This window comes from Leucoraja erinacea, chromosome 1, assembly GCF_028641065.1.
Source record: "Leucoraja erinacea ecotype New England chromosome 1, Leri_hhj_1, whole genome shotgun sequence".
NCBI lineage: Eukaryota > Metazoa > Chordata > Chondrichthyes > Rajiformes > Rajidae > Leucoraja > Leucoraja erinaceus.
The window spans coordinates 112,241,663-112,265,402 of record NC_073377.1 but is presented as its reverse complement, the minus strand read 5'-3'; the positions used below and the strand labels follow the sequence as shown (position 1 = coordinate 112,265,402).

The 23,740-nt window shown below is 42.7% G+C and overlaps 1 protein-coding gene across 2 annotated transcripts in view; it reads left to right on the top strand.

The window, feature by feature from the left end:
- Positions 1 to 23,740, top strand: part of grid2 (glutamate receptor, ionotropic, delta 2) — a 938,309-nt gene that overhangs the window by 688,276 nt on the left and 226,293 nt on the right. For both annotated transcript variants that reach the window (XM_055641544.1, XM_055641535.1), the window contains exons 6-8: positions 5,849 to 6,022; positions 13,692 to 13,853; positions 15,003 to 15,122. In XM_055641544.1, coding sequence (XP_055497519.1) covers positions 5,849 to 6,022; positions 13,692 to 13,853; positions 15,003 to 15,122 — 456 coding nt within the window. The remainder of the gene's footprint in view (positions 1 to 5,848; positions 6,023 to 13,691; positions 13,854 to 15,002; positions 15,123 to 23,740) is intronic.

The window sequence follows — 23,740 nt, the reverse complement described above, 5'->3', positions numbered from 1 at the left end:
ACATTTGCAACAATGTTGCCATCATAGAACACTTAGTCATGGTCCTGGCAGCAAGTGATTGAACAGGAGGGGGAGGGGCCAGGGAAAATGGAATTGGAATTGAAAGTGCTGGGGGAGACAGGGGAAGTGCAATTGGAATTCCAGTGCTGGGGGAAGCAGGGGAGTGGTGGAGTCTTACATTGGGGAATGGGTTACATTGGGGGACCAGGCCTCCCATCGGGGTTATGGGTGAGTGGTGGAATATTGCATTGGGAGAACAGGTTACGTTGGGAGAACGGGTGAGTGGTGGAAACGGGTTGCGTTGGGGGGAGCGGGTGAGTGGTGGATTATTACGTTGGGGAAACGGGGCCCAACGGGTCCCACTTGGTCTAGTAACATATAAAAATTTCACTAGATAAATCAAAAAAAGTATGGGCCATATATACAGTACAAAACAACATACTTGTAATGCTTTCAGAAGAAATGTATTCCACAATTTTTCATCTTTTTGGTCACACACGTGACTAAGAATGAGCCATTTCCTTTCTAAAGGTACATCCTTTTGTTCTGAGGCTATGGCTTAGATTTAGACTAAGACTCTCCCACTAGTGGAAACCTCTTCGCCACATCCAATCTATCAAGGCCTTCCATTGCACTATTTCTATTATTGGAACATAGAACACCACAGCACGGACCCTTCAGCCCACAATGCCTTTGCTGAAAATGATGCTGAGACCAACAATTATCTGCCTGCAGATAGTCCATATCCCTCCATTTCCTGCACATCCATATGACTATCCAAAATGCCACTATCGTATCTGTCTCAACTGCCATATCCGGCAGCGCGCTCCAAGCACTCGCCATTCTCTGTGTGAAAAACTTGCCCGCTCATCTCCGTTAAACTTTGCCCCCTTTCGCCATTTTCTTTCCACTCTACCTGTATTTCCTTACAACAGAGAAGGACCCATACAGCCAGTCAAATCTATTCGAACTCTTTGAGCACACGTACATGTTGCTATGTATTCTCTCTTGCATCACTCTGCTGATTCTCCTGCCACTCAGCTATGCAAGGCCCGACTTACCTACCAACATGACTTTGGTGTGTGGGAGGAAACAACAGCACTGCCAGAAATCCCCATGGACATGTAGATAATATGTGATCCCAGCACCTGAGGTCAGAATGAACGCGCATTGCTGGAGCTGTTTAGCAGCTCACTACCTGCCGTACTGCTGTGCTATCTATCTGTATAAGACGTCTGTCAAGACTATGCACAATGATTTCTTCCACCGAAGGAAAGTGCAACACTGGGCAGCACAGTGGTGCAGCGGTAAAGTTGCTGCCTTACAGCACCAAAGACCTGGGTTTGATCCTGACTACGGGTGCTGTATGTACGGAGTTTGTAGCTTCTCCCTGTGACTGCATAGGTTTTCTCCAGGTGCTCCTGCTACCTCCCACATTCCAAAGAAGTGCAGGTTTGCAAGTTAATTGGCTTCTGTAAATTGCCCCCAATGTGTAGAGTAAAACAAGTGTACTGGTAATCGCTGGCTGGCGTGGACTTAGTGGGCTGAAGGGCCTGTTTCCATGTTGTATCTCTAATCTCTAAACTTTAGATGACTATGAAATCCAGGTCAGCTACTTTATGCTGCAGGAGTCAGCTATTCAGCCTCTTTGCCTGTCTTTCTCATGAGATTGTGGACAAGCTCTTTAGTAACTCCACCTCCCTTCATACTCGTCACCACCACATCAATTCCCTTTGAACGAGTTATGACCTTAGTTAAGTTATCACTCAATATTTCATATCACAGGAAATTCAAGCCAGGTTTTTTTTCTGGGAGTGATGGTGGAAGCAGATAAATTAGAGGCAGTTAAAAGACTTTTGCATAGGCGTGGATATGCAGGGAATGGAAGGATATGGGTCATGCACAGCTAGATAATAGTTGGTCTTGTCATCATGTTCGCCACAGACATGGTGGGGGAAAAACGGCTGTTCTTATGCACCACTGTTCTATGTTCTATGTTTAAGTAATCTCTCTAATCCATGGTAAAAGCCTGGTTAACATTCTGATGTGGCCAGTCCCTACAACCAATATATCCTTCCCGAGATCATTCTCATTGCATTGTATACCAGATGAGGGATGGCCCGAATCTCAACAACTGTTCAGTTCTTCAGTAGAAGGTCACAATGGCACCGTTTAATAGTCATAGGGTCATAACGCACGGAAACAGGCCCTTCGGCCCAACTTGCCTACGACAACCAAGATGCCCCGTCTCCACTAGTCCCACCTACCTGCCCACATCCTTCGAAACATTTCTAATCCATCTACCTGTCCAAATGTCTTTTAATGGCCAAATGCAGGCAGGTGGGACTAGTGTAGATGGGACATGTTGGTAGGTGTGGGCAAGTTGGGCCGAAGGGTCTGTTTCCATGCTGTATGACTCTATGAATAAGTGTTGTGATAGTACCTGCCTCAATTGCCTCCTTGGCAGCTCGTTCCATACACCCACCACCCTTTGTGTGAATTCCCTGCTTTAACTGAATGCGGAAGAAGAGCATAGAATAAACAAATAGAAACTGATAATATTAATTAACGATTGGGTGGGAAGGTCTGTCATCTTGATTAGTCATTCTAATAAGATCATGGTTTCCTCTTGCATTGGTGGGAGACAAGCTCATAAGTTCATAAGTTATAGGAGCAGTTAGGCCATTTGGCCCATCGCGTCTACTCCGCCATTCAATCATGGTGGATCCATCTACCCCTCTCATCCCTATTCTCCTGTCTTACCCCCATAACCCCTGGCACCCTTACTAATCAAGAATTTGTCAATCTGCACCTAAAAAAGACCCAAATAAATGCAAGACTGGTTTAGTTTTTCCCATGGTATCAGATAGGAAATATGGCTTTATGAAAAGGGGAAATTAATGACTGTGACATTGTTCCCACGAACACCACGAACACTGTCAATCCTTAATGTAAGAACTGCACTTTATAAGGTACTGGTTCACTCGACACACAATAAAACTGAGCTGAACTCAAGCTGTGTGAGCGGACGTTATTAATGAAAGGCTTGTTTAAATGTGAATACCTTATTTCAAATTGCAAGGAAGTATTTCATTCAAATGGAACATTTCTTAAAATCACACAGCATGATTTCAAGCCAAAATATTCTGTGCGGGATTTTTTAAGTGCTTTGTCCACGGAACCTAATGGCACATACGCAATGGTCTCACACTGACTTTAGATCATGTTCATTTCAGTAAATGTATCCACCTCACAATATGCCATTAACGACAGCATTTTCATTCTGAGTAAAGATTAATCCACCGGCAGAATGTCAATGCCGAGAATGGTCCTCGGCCACCCTTCCATTAAACGGCAACATTAAATCATTCAAAGCAACCTCCCTTCCATCCACACTTCAGGCTGCATCAGCAAGGCCACCAGCATAATCAAGGACCAATCTCACTCCAGCCACTCCCTCTTCTCTCCTCTCCTATCAGCCACGAATTGCAGAGGTGTGAAAATGCATACCTCCAGATTCAGGGATAGTTTCTTCCCAGTTACTATCATAAACTGAACCGTCCTATCACCAACTAGAGAGCAGCCCTGATCTACCATCCACCTCATTGAAGACCCTAGGACTATCTTTAATTGGACTTTATTTTCTTGCACTAAACGTTATTCCCTTTATCCTGTATCTGTACACTGTGGACGGCTTAATTGTAATCATGTATAGGAATGAACTGCAGATGCTGGTTTGCACCGAATACAACCACAAAATGCTGGAGTAACTCAACAGACAGGTAGCATCTGTGGAGGGAAGAAATGGGTGATCTTTTGGGATGGGACCCTTCTTATGACTTAACTTGAAACATTTTCTTGACAGATGTTGCCTGACCTGTGTGAGTTATCAACATTTTGTGTCTATCTTCCAGCATCTGCAGATAGACACAAAAAGCAGTAGTAACTCAGCGGGACAGGAAGCATCTCTGGAGAGAACCCATTCCTTCTCTCCAGAGATGCTGCCTGTCCCGCTGAGTTCCCAGCTTTTTGTGTCTATTTTCAGTTTAAACCAGCATCTGCAGTTCCTTCTTACACTTAATGTTTGGAGCTTGAGACATTTTGAGTTTAGTTTATTGTCACATGTACCGAGGGACATCGAAAATCTTTAGTTACATGCTAACCAGTCGGTGGATAGTCAGTCTGAAGAAGGGTTTTGACCCGAAACGTTGCCTATTTCCTTCACTCCATGGATGCAGCCTCACCCACTGAGTTTCTCTAGCATTTTTGTCTACCAGTGGATAGACAATACATGATTACATTCGAGGTTTTCCAATTCGTACGGTACTCAATCCCATGCACCAGCGATTGCTCCTCGTCTTATTCCCATCAGTTCAGACTGGACTGAAACCCAATCTCCCAGAGCTGATAAAGTGACCCTTTAGCCCATTACACCGGTCTATTTTGTCCTAAACGGAATCAATTTTTCTAAAGTGCACCACTTTCCCTGGTTCACTCAGTCCACGTCTACTCCTTGGCAATCATGTTATTATTTACCACTCACGGGGAAGATGAAAGCCATTATAAGGCCCTTTCAATTCTAGGTTAAACTAGGGAGGCGGCCATCACCCATTAATCGAGCTCTAAGGTAACACTGCGGGGTAAAGGATGAGCAAGTAATTGCTGGTGTAGTACCAACTCAAATTCTGATCTGACGTTTAGTTTGGTTTAGTTTAGTGTAGAAATACTGCATGGAAACAAGCTATTTGCTGAGCCCATGCTGACCAGCGATCACCCCATACACTAACACTATCCTACACACAATGGACAATTTACAATTTTTACTGAAGCCAATTAAACTACCAACCTGTATGGCTCTGGAGTGTGGGAGGAAACCGGAGCACCGGAGAAAACCAACACGATCACAGAAAGAACGTACAAACTCCGTACAGAGAGCAGCCTCAGTCGGGATCAAATGAGGGTCTCTGGCGCTGTAAGGCAGCATCTCTGCCGCTGCACCACCTTGCCGCCCACGTTAGCTGCAGCCGGTGTCTGCACATCATTTTACGGCTTGGATTAATTCAGCACCGACACAGCCATCATTGCTGGATGAGAAGATGTCAGTTCTCTGGTTCATCTGAAAGAAAACAGAAATAAATCTTTCCCTCCTCACTTTAAACCTATGTCCTCTGGTTCTCGCTTCCCCTACTCTGGGCAAAAGACTCTTGTGCATTTAACCCACCTATTGTTCTCATGATTCTGTACACCTATAAAAGATCACGCCTCATCCTCCTGCGCTCCAAGGAATAGAGTCCTAGGCTGCTCAACTTCTCCGTATAGCTAAGTCCCACATGGTAACATCCTCGTAAATCTTCTCTGCATGAAACCTTTGTCCTCTGATGTCCAGTCCATCATTTCCATCAGTAGTCTTCTGGGCTGATGAACGGAAAGATTGGGGGCTTCCATAAAAGACCATAACGGACCGCTAGGCTGTTGGGGGATGCATTCTTGCAATTTTTAATTTTTAATTGTTAATTATTGGTCTTTTTAAGTATTTATTGCTCTCAGGTAGTGTCCACAGTGTATTCTATGTATTTTCCATCTGCGTTCGTTTTGAATCTGTGGGTTTGTTGGTTGGGAGCTTCTGGACATCTGAATTTCCCTGAGGGGATCAATAAAGTATTTTTTATTTTATCATTTTATTATTTTATTGGGATATGATAGGTTGCATGGCCATGATGATCAACTTGGGTCAACTAGGACCTTCCTTTAAGAAGATATTTGTTCAACAGTTTGTTCCACCTGAAGAGTTTTGTGCTCCATTGCCATCTGGGCTTACAAAAGGGCTTTTGTTTTTCATCTTTCGCAGGAAATGAGTGATGCTGATGTTGAGGAACTGGTGAGACGGTCGATTGGCAGGTTGACGATCATTCGACAGACCTTTCCCTATGTTTTAAATGGCACTCAAACTTGTTTCCGTGGTAAGCACAGAATCTCTCCATTACTGTGCGACCCCAAAGATCCTTACAAGCAGAAAATGGAGGTAGGATTATTTCAGCTCATTATTCAGAGTGCCTTATAATGTTTGACGTGTTGATGTGAAGATGTCTGTTGCTTTATTGTGGATGTCAATAATCCCACATTACTTTAGACATTACTTTACAGACACAACGTGGAAACAGGCCTTTTTGCCAACCGAGTCCACGCTGACCAGCTATAACCCCATACACGAGCACTATCCTGCACATGAGGGACAAGTTACAAGTTACAATTTACTGATGCCAATTAACCTACAAACCTGTCTTTGGAGTGTGGGAGTAAACCCGAGACACAGAGAAAACCCATGCGGTCAAAGGGAGAATGTACAAACCATGCAGGAGTTACTGCCTTACAGCGCCAGGGACCCAGGTTCGATCCTGACCAAGGGTGCTCTCTGTACAGAGTTTGTATGTTCTCCCTGAGAACGTTGTTTTTTTCAGGTCCAGGTTTCCTCCCACACTCCAGAGACGTATAGGTTTGTTGGATATTTGGCTTTGGTTAAATTGTAAATTGTCCCTAGTGTGTAAGATAGTGCAAGTTTACAGGGTGATTGTAGATCTGTGCAAACTCATGTATAAAGAACCTGTTTCGGCTCTGTATCTCTGAAGTCTAGTTAGTGATCCAGCATGAAAACAGGCCCTTCGGCCCACTGCGTCTACATCGACCACCGATCATTGATTACATCGTTCACACTGGTTCTATGTTATTCCACTTTCTCACCCACTCCTTGCACTCTAGGGATAATTTAACACAGGCCAGTTAACCTATAAACCTGCATGCCTTTGGGATGTGGGAGGAAACCAGTGTACCATATAACCATATAACCATATAACAATTACAGCACGGAAACAGGCCATCTCGACCCTTCTAGTCCGTGCCGAACACGTATTCTCCCCTAGTCCCATCTACCTGCGCTCAGACCATAACCCTTCATTCCTTTCCCGTCCATATAACTATCCAATTTATTTTTAAATGATAAAATCGAACCTGCCTCCACCACCTTCACTGGAAGCTCATTCCACACAGCCACCACTCTCTGAGTAAAGAAAAGTTCCCCCTCATGTTACCCCTAAACTTCTGTCCCTTAATTCTCAAATCATGTCCCCTTGTTTGAATCTTCCCTACTCTCAGTGGGAAAAGCTTACCAACGTCAACTCTGTCTATCCCTCTCATCATTTTAAAGACCTCTATCAAGTCCCCCTTAACCTTCTGCTCTCCAAAGAATAAAGCCCTAACTTGTTCAACCTTTCTCTGTAACTTAGTTGCTGAAACCCAGGCAACATTCTAGTAAATCTCCTCTGTACTCTCTCTATTTTGTTGACATCCTTCCTATAATTAAGCGACCAAAATTGTACACCATACTCCAAAATTGGCCTCACCAATGCCTTGTACAATTTTAACATTACATCCCAACTTCTATACTTCTGTACCTGGAGAAAGCCCACGTGGTCACATGGAGAACGTACAACCCCACACAAGGACAGCACCTGAGGTCAGGATCGAACCCGAGTCTGGTGCTGTGAGGCAGCACTTCTAGCAGCTGCGCACTGGGCCACCCTCAGATATCTTATTTTACAAGCATGGACTAATGACACAAAGTATTGTGCTCTTTATTAATGGGTGATTAACCCATAAATTGCTTCTGGATTTTGGTCTGGAACCTTGATTAAGAAATAAGTCAGGAGTTGAAAGGCACAGCATCATCACAGATTGCCGGAAATGTTAACAATGTATGCCGTAAAAAGATCAAACATTACAGAGATGTTTATCAAACCGAGACTCACAGTAGCACAGCAGTGGATTTTCTGCCTTACAGCGCCAGATTTGATTCTAACTGCGGATGGAATTTATACATTCTCCCTGGGACCACGCGAGTTTTCTCCAGTTACCCCCCCCCCCCACATTCCAAACAAGTGCAGGTTTGCAGCTTAATTTTCCTCAGTAAATTGTCCCTGGTGTGTAGGATAGAACTAGTGAACGGGTGATGATTGGTTGGCGTGGACTCGGGGCCGAAGGGCATGTTTCCATGCTGTATCTCTAAACTAAAGCTAATCTAGATTAAGCAGAACCTTTAAACACTGCACCAAATGACATTAATATGATGTTGGTTATTTCCATTATGAACAGATGAAGCATGCAAATCCATGTTTTAAAAAGAGGGAGTATTAAACAGCAGGGTAGTTAATTAGATTCATGACACCTCGATGCTTTGTCAGTTGCGGCACTTCCAATTAATCTTAGCCAGGTGGATGGATGTAGTTATTGACTCTCCTGTGAAATTCAATCTGACAGCATTTATTTGATAAGGCAGCCACCTGCTAATGTTACATGGGGAAAGGTTAGACCACTATACCTGAGTGAACAATCCCTCCTGTGCTTCTCATCAGGGTGTACTGGTAATTCTGCAGGGTGTATATGGAGTAGTCAATTAATTAAGAGTTTGTATCAACGGAGCCTCAAATTTCATCAACATTGCGTGACCTCTGAGAGATATGGTTGTTTATTACTGACAAAGCGCTGATATGCGGCATGCTGGTGCAGCGTAGAGTTGCTACCTAACAACGCCGGAGTCCCGGATTCGATCCTGACTATGGGTGCTGTCTGCACAGAGTTTGATGGTTTTCCCCAGGACTTCCGTGGGTTTTCTCCGGGATCTCCGGTTTCCTCCCACAATCGAAAGACGTTTGTAGGCAAATTGGCTTGGTATAATTGTAAATTGTCCCTAGTGTGTGTAGGATAGTGTTAGTGTGTGGGGGTTGCTGGTCGACTCGGACTCGGTGGGCCAAGGAGCCTGTTTCCATGCAGTATCTCTAAACTAAAAACATTGCATGAGCCTCAGTATAGAAAGTCATTTAGCGTATTGAGTGCAGTTCTGTTCACTCCATTACAAGCTTTGGAAATGGCATAATAGAGGTTTACTAGAATAATTCCTGAATTAGGCATTATTAGCTACAGGGAGAGGTATGACAAACTTGGATTGTTTTCCCTGGAATGTCGGAAGTTGTAGGAAATGCTGTTGGAAGTATATAAAATTATGAGGCATAAATAGGGTAGGCAGTCAGAACTTTTTTCCCAGGATTGAAAAATCAAATACTAGAGGGCATAACTTTAAGAGGAGTTTAAAGGAGATGTGCAGATTTTACACAGAGTCTCGAGAGCCTGGAATGCACTGCCAGGGGTGGTGGTTGAGATAGATAAGATACAGGCATTTAGGAGATAAACACATGGAATATGCAGGGAAAGGAGTGATGTGCAGGCTAAGAGCGGATCTTGGCATCATGTTCCTCATAGACATTGTGGGGGAATGGGACTGCCTTTAGAGCGAGCATAGACTCATAAAGGCCACCAGACCACAGAATTAGGCCAATCAACCCTTGACGTCGACTCTGCCATTCAATCATGACCAATCTATTTTTCCCTCTCAACCCCATCCTCCTGCCTTCTCCCCGTTACCTTTGATACCCTTACTAATCAAGAATCTATCACTCTGTGTTTTAAAAATACCCAATAACATGGCCTCCACAACCATATGTGGCAATGAATTCCACAGATTCACCACCCTCTGGCTAAAGAAATTATTTATTCCGAAAGTACGTTCTTTTATTCTGAGGCTGTGGCCTCTGGTCCTAGACTCTCTTATTACTGGAAATATCCTTTCCAAGTCCAGCCTTTCATCATGCGGCCCAGACGTCCAAGCTTCACCTTATCTTTGCAAATGCCTTTGACTTTTAGCCTTCTTCAGTTCAAATGGAGTAAAGAAGTTGGGTGATCATGTTGCAGTTATAAAAGACATTGGTGAGGCCACATTTAGAGTATTGTGTTCAGTATTAGGCACCAGGTTATAGGAAAGATGTCGTGCTGGAAAGGGTATTAGAGAAGATTTACGAGGATGTTGCCAGGACTTGAGGGCACTGAGCTGTATGGAGAGGTTGAGCAGGCTAGGGTTTTATTCTTTGGAGTGCAGGAGGATTAAGGATAGAGGTATACAAAGTCATGAGCAAACTAGATCGGGTAAACGCACAGAGTCTCTTGCCCTGAGTAGGGGAATCGAGAGCCAGAGGGCATGTTTAAGTTGAGGTAGGAAAGATTTAACAAGAATATGAGGGGTAAGCTTTTTACACAAATGGGTGGTGGGTGGAAGCAACGAGCTGCCGGAGGAGGTAGTAGAGGCAGAGACTATCGCAACTTTTTAAAAAACATTTAGTCATGTACATGGATAGGATTGGTTTAGAGGGCCTGAAGAAGGGTCTCGACCTGAAACATCACCTCCTCATTTTCTCCAGAGATGCTGCCTGACCGGTTGAGGCACTGCAGCACTTTGTGTCTATCTTAGGTTTCAAGGGATATGGGCCAAAGGCAGGCAGGTGGGACTAGTGTAGATGAGACATGTTGGTCAGTATGGGCAAGTTAGGCCGAAGGGCCTGTTTCCATGCTGACTCATTGACTCTATGACCTCTAGGTTATCACATGATACTAGAATCTAGAATTTGATCATCTCTTGTTTGATTCCACGTTATTCAATATCCTTGTGAAGTGCCCTGTGTACACCATTAATGTCTTTATATAATTGTTCGTTGTTACCTAAGCCATTACAGCACAGCCATAAACTTAAATGTGTCATTCATTCCAAAAATAATATTCCGGTACTCATGTTCCGCTATAATGAGATTGCAAGATAATTATGTTGAATTATATTTGTTCAAAAGAGCCTATTTTATTACTTTAAACATTTTCCTGTTGTAAATTTCATGCATCATAAACTTATTGAAACTCACCTTTATTCCTTTACCACTGTGAATCTCAGATAATAATGCCTCAAAGAAAGATTAGAACGGCTCATTCTATGGTCCATTTTGTTTTCATTCTATCATTTGAATCAATGATAATAGTATTGTTGACTAATCACTGCCTGTCAAACACAGCACAGAACCAGGCCCTTCCATCCACAGTTTCCCTGTAGAATCCATCTTTATGAATCCCATCAACATGCACTTTGTCCCGTTATCTGCAACAATGACTACAACAAACACCGATCCTTTCATCTATGGCCTTCTGCACTGTTACAATAGACTTTATTTTAGACTTTAGAGACACTGCGAGGAAACAAGCCCCCTCGGCCCACTGAGTCCACACTGACCAGCGATCACCCTGTACACTAACACTATCCAACACAATGGACATTTTTTTTACCACTTAACAGAGTCATTTATTCATGTGGTCCCAGAGACAATCCATGTGGTCCCAGGGAGAACGTACAAACTCCATACAGACAACGGAGTTCGATAGAGCTCTAGGGGCTAGTGGAATCAAGGGATATGGGGAGAAGGCAGGCACGGGTTATTGAGTGGGGATGATTGGCCATGATCACAATGAATGGCGGTGCTGGCGTGAAGGGTCGAATGACCTCCTCCTGCACCTATTTTCTATGTTTCTATGTTTCTAACGCATGTAGTCAGGATCGATCCTGGATCGCCACTGCCATAAGATCGTGAATGTCAGACATAAATTAGTGAAAACTCAATGGAACCACAGTTTCAACATCACCTCTTTCCTCTAAGCATGTGACAGCCACCATATAATGTTTTCAGATGCTAGACGCAGGAAACATTTTTCCAATATTGGGAGAGTCCAGAACCAAGGGCCACAGTTTAAGAATAAGGGATAAGCCATTTAGAATGGAGATGAAGAAAAACCTTTTCACACGTAGGGTTGTGAATCTGTGGAATTCTCTGCCTCAGTGTAGGCAAATTCTCTGTATGCTTTCAAGAGAGTGTTGGACAGAGCTCTTAAAGATAGCGGAATTAGGGGATATGGGGAGAAGGCAGGATTGGGGGTACTGAGTGTGGATGATCAGCCATGATCACAGTGAATGGCGGTAGGGCCAAATGGCCTACTCTTGCACCTATTGTTCTATTATTGTCTATAACATAGAACATAGAACAATACAGCACAGGAACATTTCCTCCACCTTTGATCCACAATGTCTGAGCCGGACCTGATGCCAAGTTATACTAACCTCCTCTGCTTGTACATGATCCATATATCACCATTCCCTGCATATACATGTGCCTATCTAAACATCTATCCAATGCTGCCATCACATGTGCCTACTCCCCCACTCGTGGCAGTGCATTCCAGGCACCCATCACCTTCTGTATGAAAAACCTGCCCCGCGCATCTCCTTTCAACTTTTCCCTTCTTGCCTTAAAGCTAAGCCCTCAAGTCTTTAACATTTGCACCCAGGAAAAAAGGTGTACCCTATCCATGCCTCTCATAATATTATAAATATACATCAGGTCGCCCCTCAACCTCTGATATTCCAGAGAAACCGATCCTGGTTTTCCCCACCTCTTCTTTTAGCTACTCCAGGAAGCATTCTGACAAGCCGCATCTATACCCTTTGTTTCCATCCTCCCATTTGATACAATGATAATAATACTGTTGACTATTCACTGCCCGTCCTTCTTGTAGGTGTAGAGTCATAGAGCACAGAAACAGGTCCCTCCATCCTCTATTTCCCTGTAGAATCCATCTATATAAATCCCATCAACATGCACTTTGCCCAGTTATCTACAGCAGTGCAGCGCGTACTGCATGCCAAAGTATCACAGTTTCGATCTAATTTAATACCAATGCTTCCATTATAAAATCGATGCAAACCTACTAGTTCTGGACTCAAGATACAATCTTTTGGGCAATAAAGTTTTAAATATATGGAAAGAAATGATTAACTGACTCGCTTCTGTCATCAGTAATAAAGAAAATGTTGTATTGATCGGTGTGATTCAAGAGGATCTGATATTAATTACGTCCAATTACCATTTACAAGTGCGTCCATTTCCTCTGAGGCTCAATGCAGGACATCCCTTCGTTCTCTTCCCTCCACAGATGCTGCTCGAAACGCTGAGTTCCTCCTGTAGATTGTTTGCATTTCCTTGTTGCTCCAGCATTCAGAGACAAAAGGGAATGAGATTTCTCAGAATTCAAATGTAGAGATGTTCATGCCGATCATTGTCTGGTAGCTCGTTCCATGTACCTACCACCCTCTGTAAGAATAAGTAGTTTCTCGGGGACCTTTTAAATCTTTCTACTCCTCACCTTACAACTATGTCCTCTAGTATAGACTCCAATGCCTTGGGGAAATGACTATGGCTATTCACCTTCCATGATTGCATTCAAAATGCAGAATGCCCCTAAATTACATTCAACATATTATATCTATGTGGGGCAGCAGAGTGGTGCAATTGCTGGAGCTGTTATTGTCATTTTAAGTGGCTAGGATGGAATAGATAGGGAAAAGGCACAGTCTTTTGCACAGAGTGGGGAATGGAGAACCAGAGGATGTAGGTGTAAGGTGAAGGGGGAACGATTTAATAGGAACCTGAGGGGCACTTTTTTCACACTAAGGGTGGTAGTGTATGGGACGAGCTGCCGGAGCGGGAAGTTGAGGCAGGCACTATCATTACATTTAGGAAACATTTGGAGAGGTACATGGATAGGATAGGTTTATGGGGGTATAGACCAAACATAAGGAGATGGGACCAGTGTAAATGATAGTCAGCAAGGGCAAGTAGGGCAAAAGGGCCTGTTTCTACATTATATAACTATTATTCTGTGATAAGGGATGGGTATCAATCACAAAACCATTAACCCTGAGTCTTGTTCCCACACAGATTACCAACCTCTACATCTATGACACCATTATTCTACTGGCTCATGCCTTTCACAAGAAGCTGGAGGACCGGAAGTGGCACAGTATGGCCAGTTTGACGTGCATCAGGAAGAACTCAAAGCCTTGGCAAGGTGGACGCTCCATGTTAGAGACCATCAAGAAGGTACAGCATTGTGGCCTCAACACTTGACGATAGATCGTAATGAAATGTCGGTTAAGAATATGTAGTAATGCAAGTCTAAGGTTTGGGATATGGGCCATATGCAGGCAAATGGGACTAACGCAGATGAGACATCTTGGCCTACATGGGCAAGTTTGGCCAAAGGACCTGGTTCTGTGCTGTGTGACTCTAGGACTCTAATTAGGTTTTGCTCTGTACAATATCCATACTTATAATCAAGGAAAAGACTTATGCCCCTGTCCCACTTAGGAAACCTGAACGGAAGCTTCTGGAGACTTTGCGCCCCACCCAAGGTTTCCATGCGGTTCCTGGAGATTTATGACAGTCTCTCTACCTGCTTTCACTACTTGCAACCTCCGGCAACCACCTGCAACCTCCGGGAACCACACGGAAACCTTGGGTGGGGCGCAAAGTCTCCAGAGGTTTCCGTTCAGGTTTCCTAAGTGGGACAGGGGCATCAGTCGACTAAATTATCAGTAAACATTTTCATCTGTAGAAGGGTTAGTAAACAAAAGATGTTGGGTGGCGCAGTGGTAGAGCTGCTGCTTCACAGTGCCAGAGACCCGGGTTCGATCCTGACCAAGGGTGATGTCTGTGTAGAATTTGTACTGTATGTTCTCCCTGTGACTCTATGGGTTTTCGCTGAGTGCTCCGGTTTCCTTCCACATCCCACAGACATGCAGGTGTGTAGGTTAATTGGAGTCTGTAAATTGCCGCAATCTCACGTCTGTAAGATTGATTGTGGTCGGGACGATGGGGAGAATGCTGGAAGATTCATGTCTCTCCTTTTCCTCTCCCCTGACTCTCAGTCTGAAACAGATCTCGATACGAAACATCACCTATTCCTTTTCTCTAGAGCTGCTGCCTGACCAGCTGAGTTACTCCATCTTTTTGTGTCTATCTTAAGTGCACAAAAGGTCAGTCGGTGGGTCTCAAATGCTAATAGTGTGATGAAAGTTGAAAATCGTGAACCATCTCCCAGTTTGGGAAATTGAATGTAACTTGTGATGAAAAGCAATTGGGAAACTCCCAGCTTTGGAATTCATATTGGGCTCAGCAATGCATTGATTTAGGTCATTGTTGTTTGGAAGTTATGGAGATACACGTCTAAAAATTGTGGCTTTCCCCCAGGGTGGAGTCAATGGAATGACAGGCTTTCTGCAATTTAAAGATGACGGTGGAAATCCAAACGTGGAATTTGAAATTCTGGGAACGAGTTATGGAGAGGACTTGGGAAGAGGAATCCGCAAGGTAAGCAAGTTATTGTTTTCCAACGTGTCAGGCAGAAATTCCACTACAGTTGTTTATTTTAGTTTAGAAATACGGCACAGAAACAGGCCCTTCGGCCCACCGTGTCGGTGCCGACCGGCAACCCCGCACACTAACTCTACCCTACCCACTCTAGAGACAATTTACAATTTTACCAAGCCAATTCTACAAACCTGTGTGTCTTTGGAGTGTGGGAGGAAATCGTAGCAACCGGTCTCCACAGGTCATGGGGAGAACGTACAAACTCCGCATAGACAGCCCCCGTAGTCAGGATCAAAACCGGGTCTCTGGTGCTGTAAGGCAGTAACTCTACTGCTGTGCCACCGTGCTGCCCTTGTGTACACCAAAACCAGGTACAGTAATGCTTATGAAATTCTACTTTTGAAATTTGTCTCCATTAATGAGTACAATTGGCCACATGCCAATTGGAGGAAAAGCATCTCATATTTCACTTGGGCAGTTTAAAACCGAACGGTATGAAGAAGGGTCTCGACCCGAAACGTTACCCAATCCTTCTCTCCAGAGATACTGCCTGACCTGCTGAGTTACTCCAGCTTTTTGTGTCTATCTTCGGTATGAATACTGATTTGTCTAACTTTGTGACCCTTGCATTCCCTCCCTTCCCCTCTTTCCCACCCTAGTCATCCCACTAGTTCCATTGTTTGCATCCTTGTATCTCTTTGTTATCACCTCTTCCCAGCCATGAATGGACCTTTATGGGCTCCATCCTTCCTTGATCATCTCTTGGCAGTCCTGTTTTGTTCTGCCTTATCTTACCTTCATTTCCTTCCCCCTCTATTGTCAGTATGAAGAAGGGCCCTGGCCAAAAACATCACCCATCCTTTTTCCTCCAGAGATGTTGCCTGACCCACTGAGTTACTCCAGACTTTAAGTCCAACTTGAATGGATACAGCAAACCTGTAGATAACTAAAGGCACCTCACATTTTACGTGTGTAGAGTTGTGCATTTTTTAAATAACGCACGTATTATTAATACTTAAAGGGCCTGTCCCACTTGGGCGACCTAATCCGCAAGTTCTGGCGAGTTTGCCCTCGACTCATACTCACAGCATGGTCGACATGAGGTCGTAGGAGGTCTTCGTAACTCTCCTTCATGCTCGAGAGCAGTCTCCGCGTACTCAAGGCCTCAGGCAGGTCGCGCATTTTTTTCAATATGTTAAAAAATGCCCGCAAGTAAAAAAAGGCCGCCATGGGAAAAATCGATACTTTTTTTACTCGTTGGTTTAGTCGTAGTAGATCGGCATTTTAGTCGTAGGTAATCGAGGGTAGTCGAAGGTAGTCGAAGGTAGTTGTAGATAGTCTTCATCATAGTTGAAGGGAGGTCGAAGGGAGGTCAAAGGAGATTGAAGGAAGTTGTCTTCACTCTCCACGATTCGGTGTCGAATTTTCCCAAAATTAGTCGTAGCTAGTCGTAGCTAGTCTTCAACATCGTCGAAGGAGGTCGAAGCTGGTCTTCAACATAGTCAAAGGAGGCCTTCAATATGTCATTTTTTCAAACTCTTCTAAACTCGCCAATTAGGTCGCCCAAGTGGGACAGCCCCTTAAACCTAATTTAATGTATGTTTGAAATAACGCATTCAAATTTGCGTCTGATTAATTTAATTTACGGTTTTTTTAAATACACGCTGCTTTTTAGGAACGTAACACTTGTGTAAAATGCGAGGTGCCTGTACTTTGTGTTTTTTTCTAATTGCATGTTTGCACTCATATCTTGTTTTTTCGACTCTGCTTTCTTTTTCGAATGTTGAGTGTAATTTATGTACAAATTGTGTTTGTGTATTTATCTGAGTCTATGTGCCTGTGATACTGCTGCAAGCAAGATTTATATTGTACTTGTACCTCATCGTACCTGTGCGTATAACGATAAACTTCATCTCGAGGTTTCGGCATTAGTATCCCAAAACCAATACTAGAGATATCTGTTCAAATTTCACCAAAGAAGTGGAAAAGTTACAATGGTCAATGGTACTTTATTGTCTCATGTTCAAATGCACAGTGACATTTTTTTTTGCAGGTAGTTCAGAATTGTTTTGCCATACCTAAGCGCAATCCACTATTAGCAAAGTATACAGAAATAGTCCGCTGGGACAGCATGCAAGAGGTCCTGTCCAAAAAGTCCTGTTCTGTCCAAAATCCACCATTGACACCAACGACATTGAAATTGGCAATTTTCTGTACAAATTAATTATATTTGCTAATGTTCTTCAGGGAAATAAATTAACTACATTTTCCCTACCGGCATGATAAATTGCTTCAGTCTCATCAATTTTATTGGCCTTCTACTGCCTCCTGAGCAAACATTAGGGATGGATAGCACCCAATAACCCAGGAATGATTGGGTTAACATATGATAAGTGTTTGACGACACTATGCCTGAACCTAGCAACGTTACAAAATTTTGAGATTTAAAAAATCAAGTCTGTAATTTATCCCATCAAACAAAGCATAAAAAGAAGTTTAATTTGACACCTAATTCACTTTCATATCTCAAGTATTAAAAAAGTTATGGCCATTTTCATACTCGGAAATTAGCATCTTGTTCCCTATTGATTTTCTATGGACATAACAAAAACGCTGTGATCATGTGCAGTCAAAAGCCCATAACCTTCTTAAAAAATAAGAGAACAGAATGAAATTTTCAGTTATCCTAGATTAAACCATTCTGAAACAAATATAAAATAATCTTACTTGGATGACCTGAAATTAAAGCATATAATTAGTTAGTTACCCAAGTGTAGCTAATTTCAAACTTCAATTACTAGATCTAAACATCTATCCATTTCTTAATAAATGATTAACATTTTTAACTAGCCTAAGTGTCCAAATAATATTCATAAATAATTCACAATAAAACATGATTTTTAAATCTCATTTACATTAATTTATAGGCCAAATAGAAGGAATTTAGTGTTCAATTGCTGTAACTTAAAATCAATTTAAATCAGCTTTCTAGTGGGATCCTGTGAACGCGCTGGTTTAGAACGTTCACATTGCGGTGGATTTGTGCCTCAAATGCCCAGAAAAATACTGCGGGATATAATGGGCCCAAAGTGAGCTACTCGCAACATTAAACTTTGTATAAAGGGATCTTAAGAAGCCCTTTTTAATGTAAAAATAAATAGTTTACCTTCTGTTGTCCCCTGTATGAGACCCTGCTGGTTGCCGGTGGTCGCGGGTTTAGAGATAGATTTTTAAACTACCAGAACTATTATACAAGGCCTTTAAAACTAATAATAGCTTTTACGACGGGATCTTCCAGCGATTTTTCGTTAATAATTAACTAGGCTGAACATCTTCGATTGGAACAGCCTAGAGAAAATTGCGTTTTAAACCCGCCCCCCTCTAAACAGCGCCAAAATCGCGCACATTCGCAGTGACAGATTTTCAACGACGCTTCAAGTAGGCTTTGCAACATACCTACTGAACCCGCTAGAGTTTAGAAGGATGAGGGGCGGCCTCATTGAAACTTACCGAATAGTGAAAGATCAGGATAGAGTCGATGTGGAGAGGATGTCTCCACCAGTGGGAGAGTCTAGGACCTGTGCCTCAGAATAAAAGGGCGTACCTTTATAAAGATGAGGAGGAATTTCTTTAGTTAGAGGGCGGTGAATCTATGGAATTCATTGCCACAGACGGCTGTGGAGCCCAACTCATTGGGTATTTTGAAGGCGAAGATTGATAGATTCTTGATCAGTAAGGGTGTCAGGGGGATGTGGGGAGAAGGCAGGAGAATGGGATTGAGAGGGAAAGATAGATCAGCCATGATTGAATGGCAGCATAGACTCGATGGGCCAAATGTCCAAATTCTGTTCCTATAACTTATGAATTTATGAACAATACAAGCCACATCTTGTGAACAAATATATTTATTAAAAAAGAAAAATAATTTTAAATGCAGAGTTCTGCTATGATGATAGTACATATGTTATTCCAAGGTCTGCCCTGGTTTACCTGAATAATGTTACTATTTGACTTCAACATGAAAGGAATTCTAGTTTATCACCTGAATATATTTCCTTGCTCCTGTTTTTTCTGCCTTTCCATTTCATAGGTTATCTGTGTGCAAAGAAAACTAAAATCTATTTTTATGTAACATTGTCATGTAGCCAATCATCTACGAAGTGTGACACTAAGTAATTTAAATATATATTTGGACAGGAATTCCTATACATAGTGGTCACATGAAAATAGGCAGGGAAATAGTGAGTTTTAAGGATTTAATTCATAGCAGGTCTTGTAGGTAAAATGGGAAAAGTTGAATGGTTATTTTGATGAGTTTTATGCATATTTTTTAGTCTTTTACTCAAAGTAGGGAATCAAGAAGCAGAGGACATATGTTTAGGAAGAGAATATGTTTAGGAAGAGAATGGGAGGATTTACTAGAAACCTGATGGGCAACTTTTTTATATAAGAGATGGTGGGTAAATGGAAAGAGGTAGTTGAGGCAGGTACTATCACACAATTTAAAAGATACATGGATAGGATGGGTTTAGAAGGATACAGCCTGAATGCAAGCAGATGGGACAAGCGTGAGCAAGTTGGGCCGAAGGGCCAAGTTTCCATGCTGCATGACTCTATATACTTGAAAATAAGGGAGAGATTTGAAAACATTTTTTTCAAGGAATTGCAGGGGTAGGAGCAAGAATAGGCCACTAAGGGCAGAGGCAGTACATTGAGTTCCCATGTTAAGGCAACCGTTTTTGTAACAAATGATCCCAGCTTTGATATGGCTAAGTTAGAATATACTCTGATTCAAACCCTTCAATTGCAATAGCAGAATTAATGTTTCCATCAAGCCCTTTACAACGGACCTTTCGAATGGAGATTGGGGAATTCTTATTAGTGACTTTTGAGACTTACCCAGAATTTTCTGAGAGCCTGTGATAATTTATATGTAGACATCTGACCGCATCAGCTTAACCCATTGTCAGAATTGAGACAAATGTTGTTAAAGTAGACCATCTGGTCATTGTGATAGCTTGCTGGGCAAAAATAGGCTGCCTGGTTTTCAATATTGCCAGAGCAATTATAAATCCAAATACTTAATTAACTGAAGGTAAAGCACCTTGGCACATCCTTCAGTACTGACAGGAATTTAGTTCAGAGAAACAGCATGGAAACAGGCCTTTCGGCCCACCGTGCCCATGCTGGCCTTAGTTCACACTGGATTTATTACCCGCAAGCTAAAGAAAATGTTCCTCATCTCCATTCTAAAGGCACGTCCTTTTAGTCTGAGGCTGTGGCCTCTGGTTCTAGACACTCCCACAAATGGAAAAATCCTCTCCACATCCACTCTATCCAGGCCTTTCATTATTCGGTAAGTTTCACTGAGATCCCTCTGATCCTTCTAAACTCCAGTCAGTACAGGCCCAGAGCTGTCAAATATTTCTCTGAAAATGATGATCCGAATTCAGTGGAAGGTAGTGTGTTCATTTTTATTCTCCCTGTTTCCCTGCAGCAGTTTGCGTATAATAGAATGGCCTGACAGCCTGTTTTATAGCCATGGAATAAATAATTCAGTTTCCATCCCCTGAAGGCCAATGATGAACATCATCTTTTAAATATTGTAACTGTAATCTCCTCTATCACTTCCTCTGTTTTGTTATTAATAACCAGATTGTTTTATTTAAATTCCATGGTGAGATTTGATCTCCTGTCCATGCATGGTTAGTCAAGGTCCCGGGATTGCTAGCCCTGCAAGTTAAGCACAGCCCAGTGCTTCACTCACCTGCTGCAAAGGTTCATGTTCAGTTAGAACATAGTACAGCAAAGGAACAGGCCCTTCAGCCCATTATATCCATGCTGAACATGATGCCAAATTAAACCTCTCTGCGTGCATGTGATCCATTCCCTGCATATCCGTGTGCCTACCTAAAAGCTCTTAAACACTAATGTTGTATCTTCCTTCACCGCCACCCCTGGCAGCATGTTCCAGGTACCCACCACCCTGTGTGAACAACTTGACCTCTCACCTTAAACCTATGCCCTCTAGTATCTAAGCCTCTTATGATTATTTTAAACTTCTACCAGGCCTCCCCTCAGCCTCCAGAGTAAACAATCTGACTTTATCCAACCTCTCCTTGTAAATAATACCCTCTAATGCAGGCAGCATTCTGGTAACCCTCTTCTTCACCCTCTCCAAAGGCACCACATCCTTCCTGTATTGGGTGACTCCAAGGGCAGCCTAACCAAAGTTGTATATAGTTGCATCATGTCTTCCTGACTCTTATACTCAATGCCTCAACCTATGAAGGCGAACAAACCATATGCCTGCTATACCATTCTTTCAAACTTGTTGCCAGAATAAATCTATGAGAAATTTCTGGCAATTTGTAACTCAGGCCTTAATCTCCATGAATTTAAACCATTGTGTGCAGTTGTTTCCCAGCAAATTATGGTTCATCATAGACGCAAGGAACTGCAGATGCTGGTTTACCAAAAAAAAAATCACAAAGTGCTGGAGTAACCCAGCCTGATGTAGAGTCCTGGCCCCCGAAACGTAGGCCATGTCTGAAGAAGAATCCCAACCCAAAATATCGGCCTATCTGAAGTAGGGTCGCAACCTGAAAAGTTGCCTTTTTGTGTTCTCCACAGATGCTGCCTGACACGCTGAGTTACTCCAGCACTTTGTGTCTCATTTGGTTCAAAATATTTGTTTCCCAGATTATTAAGGTTCCTGATCACTAGGTTTGCAATAAAAGCACACACAAAAGTTGGGAGGTCATGTTGCAATTATAGAAGACACTGGTGAGGCCACATTCAAAGTATTGTGTTCAGTTCTGGGTACCATGTTTTAGGAAATATGGTGTCATATGGAAAGGGCACAGAGAGGATTCATGAGGATGTTGCCTGGATGAAAGTCTGAGCTATAGGGAGAGGTTGAGCAGGGTGGGACTCTATCCCTTTGAGCGCAGGAGGGTGAGGGGTGATCTTACAGAGGTGTATAACATTATGAGAGGAGCAGATTGTGTAGACGCACAGAGTCTCTTGCCCAGAGCAGGGGAATTGAGAACCAGAGGACATAGGTTTAAGGTGAAGGGGAAACTAATTTAATAGGAATCTGAGGGGTAATTTTTACACACAAAGGGCGCTGGGTGTATGCAACGAGCTGACAGAGGAGGTAGCTGAGGCAGGTACTATTGCGACTTTTCAGAAACAGTTAGGGAGGTACATGGATCGAGCAGGTTTAGAGGGATGGGTCAAACACAGAGAGGTGGGACTAGATAGGGCATTTTGGTTGGTGTCGGTAAGTTTGGCCAAAGGGCCTGATGGCACATTGTATGTAAGACTATGGTTCTGAAATTATTTGTGTCAATTTTAGATCCCAAATGTGTATTGAGCACTGTGTCCTGTCAACTTCAGACAGAGATGAATGTAGTCATTTTTGGAGAGCAGTGATGCTTATTGCTGCCCCAAAGCCATTGAGGCCATAATGGATAAACACACTGATGTTCCTGTTATTACGTTAGCCGAGCCTAGGAGGTTGATAGAAGCCACAGTAATGCACCTCAGTGGGGAGTCTCAATGCAGCAGTAGCTGAAAGATCAAGGCAGAAAATGGGATTAATTAAACCGCAAACAGAAATCAAACATCAGAAGCAAGCCTTGGCCCTTACATATTGCACCATCCTGCGTTTTTGTAACACTTCTGATGATAATCAGTTGAGATGAGTTTACTTGAGTTTAGTTTATTGTCACATGTACCGAGGTACCGTAAAAATCTTTTGATATACGTGTTAACCAGTCAGCGGAAAGACAAAACATGATTAAAATCGAGCCGCCTACCATGTATAATGTGAATAATAAATAATGTTAATACAGAAAAATGTGAGGTGTTGCATTTTCAGAAGTCATTACATGCCAAGTAAAGACATTACTGGACTTTAATGTCCAGTAAAGTCCAATCAAAGTTAATCCGGGAGTCTCCAATGAAGTAGATAGTAGCTCAGGGCTGCTCTCTAGTTGTTGATAGGATGGTTCAGCTGGTGTTCATTCAATATTTCACATGGATAAAAATATTGGGCTGAAGCTAATCCATGTGTACTTATCCATTGGAGTGTGGCTCCCATAACAATCTTAAATGATCAGAATCTCACCCAGTAAAGTATGCATAAATAAACAGACGCTGTACTTTGTATTTTTCAATCTTGTTCCAATTGTATGTTTCAAATTCAGTTTCTGATTAGTTTCTTGTCATATACAACAGGGTACAATGAAATTCCTTGTCCAAGTGAAGATCAGAGAGTACACTGTGTACATGATAATGATAGATACAACAATAAATACAACACACAACAACAGACATTACATACTTTACAAAGAACCTTGAATGCTCTCCTTGAAGAGGCTTGCCAGTGGATTTAATGCAAAGAAGGCAAAGGTAGTATCAAGTGAGCTGCTGATACAATATAGAGCAGTACAGGATGGTACTGGAGGTGGTGGAGCAGATCATTAATAATAGGAGCAGCATTAGACCATTTGTTCTATCGAGTCTAATCCACCATTCAATCATGGATGACTTATTTTTCCCTTTCAACTACACTGTCCAGCCTTCTCCCCCTCACCTTTGACACACTTACT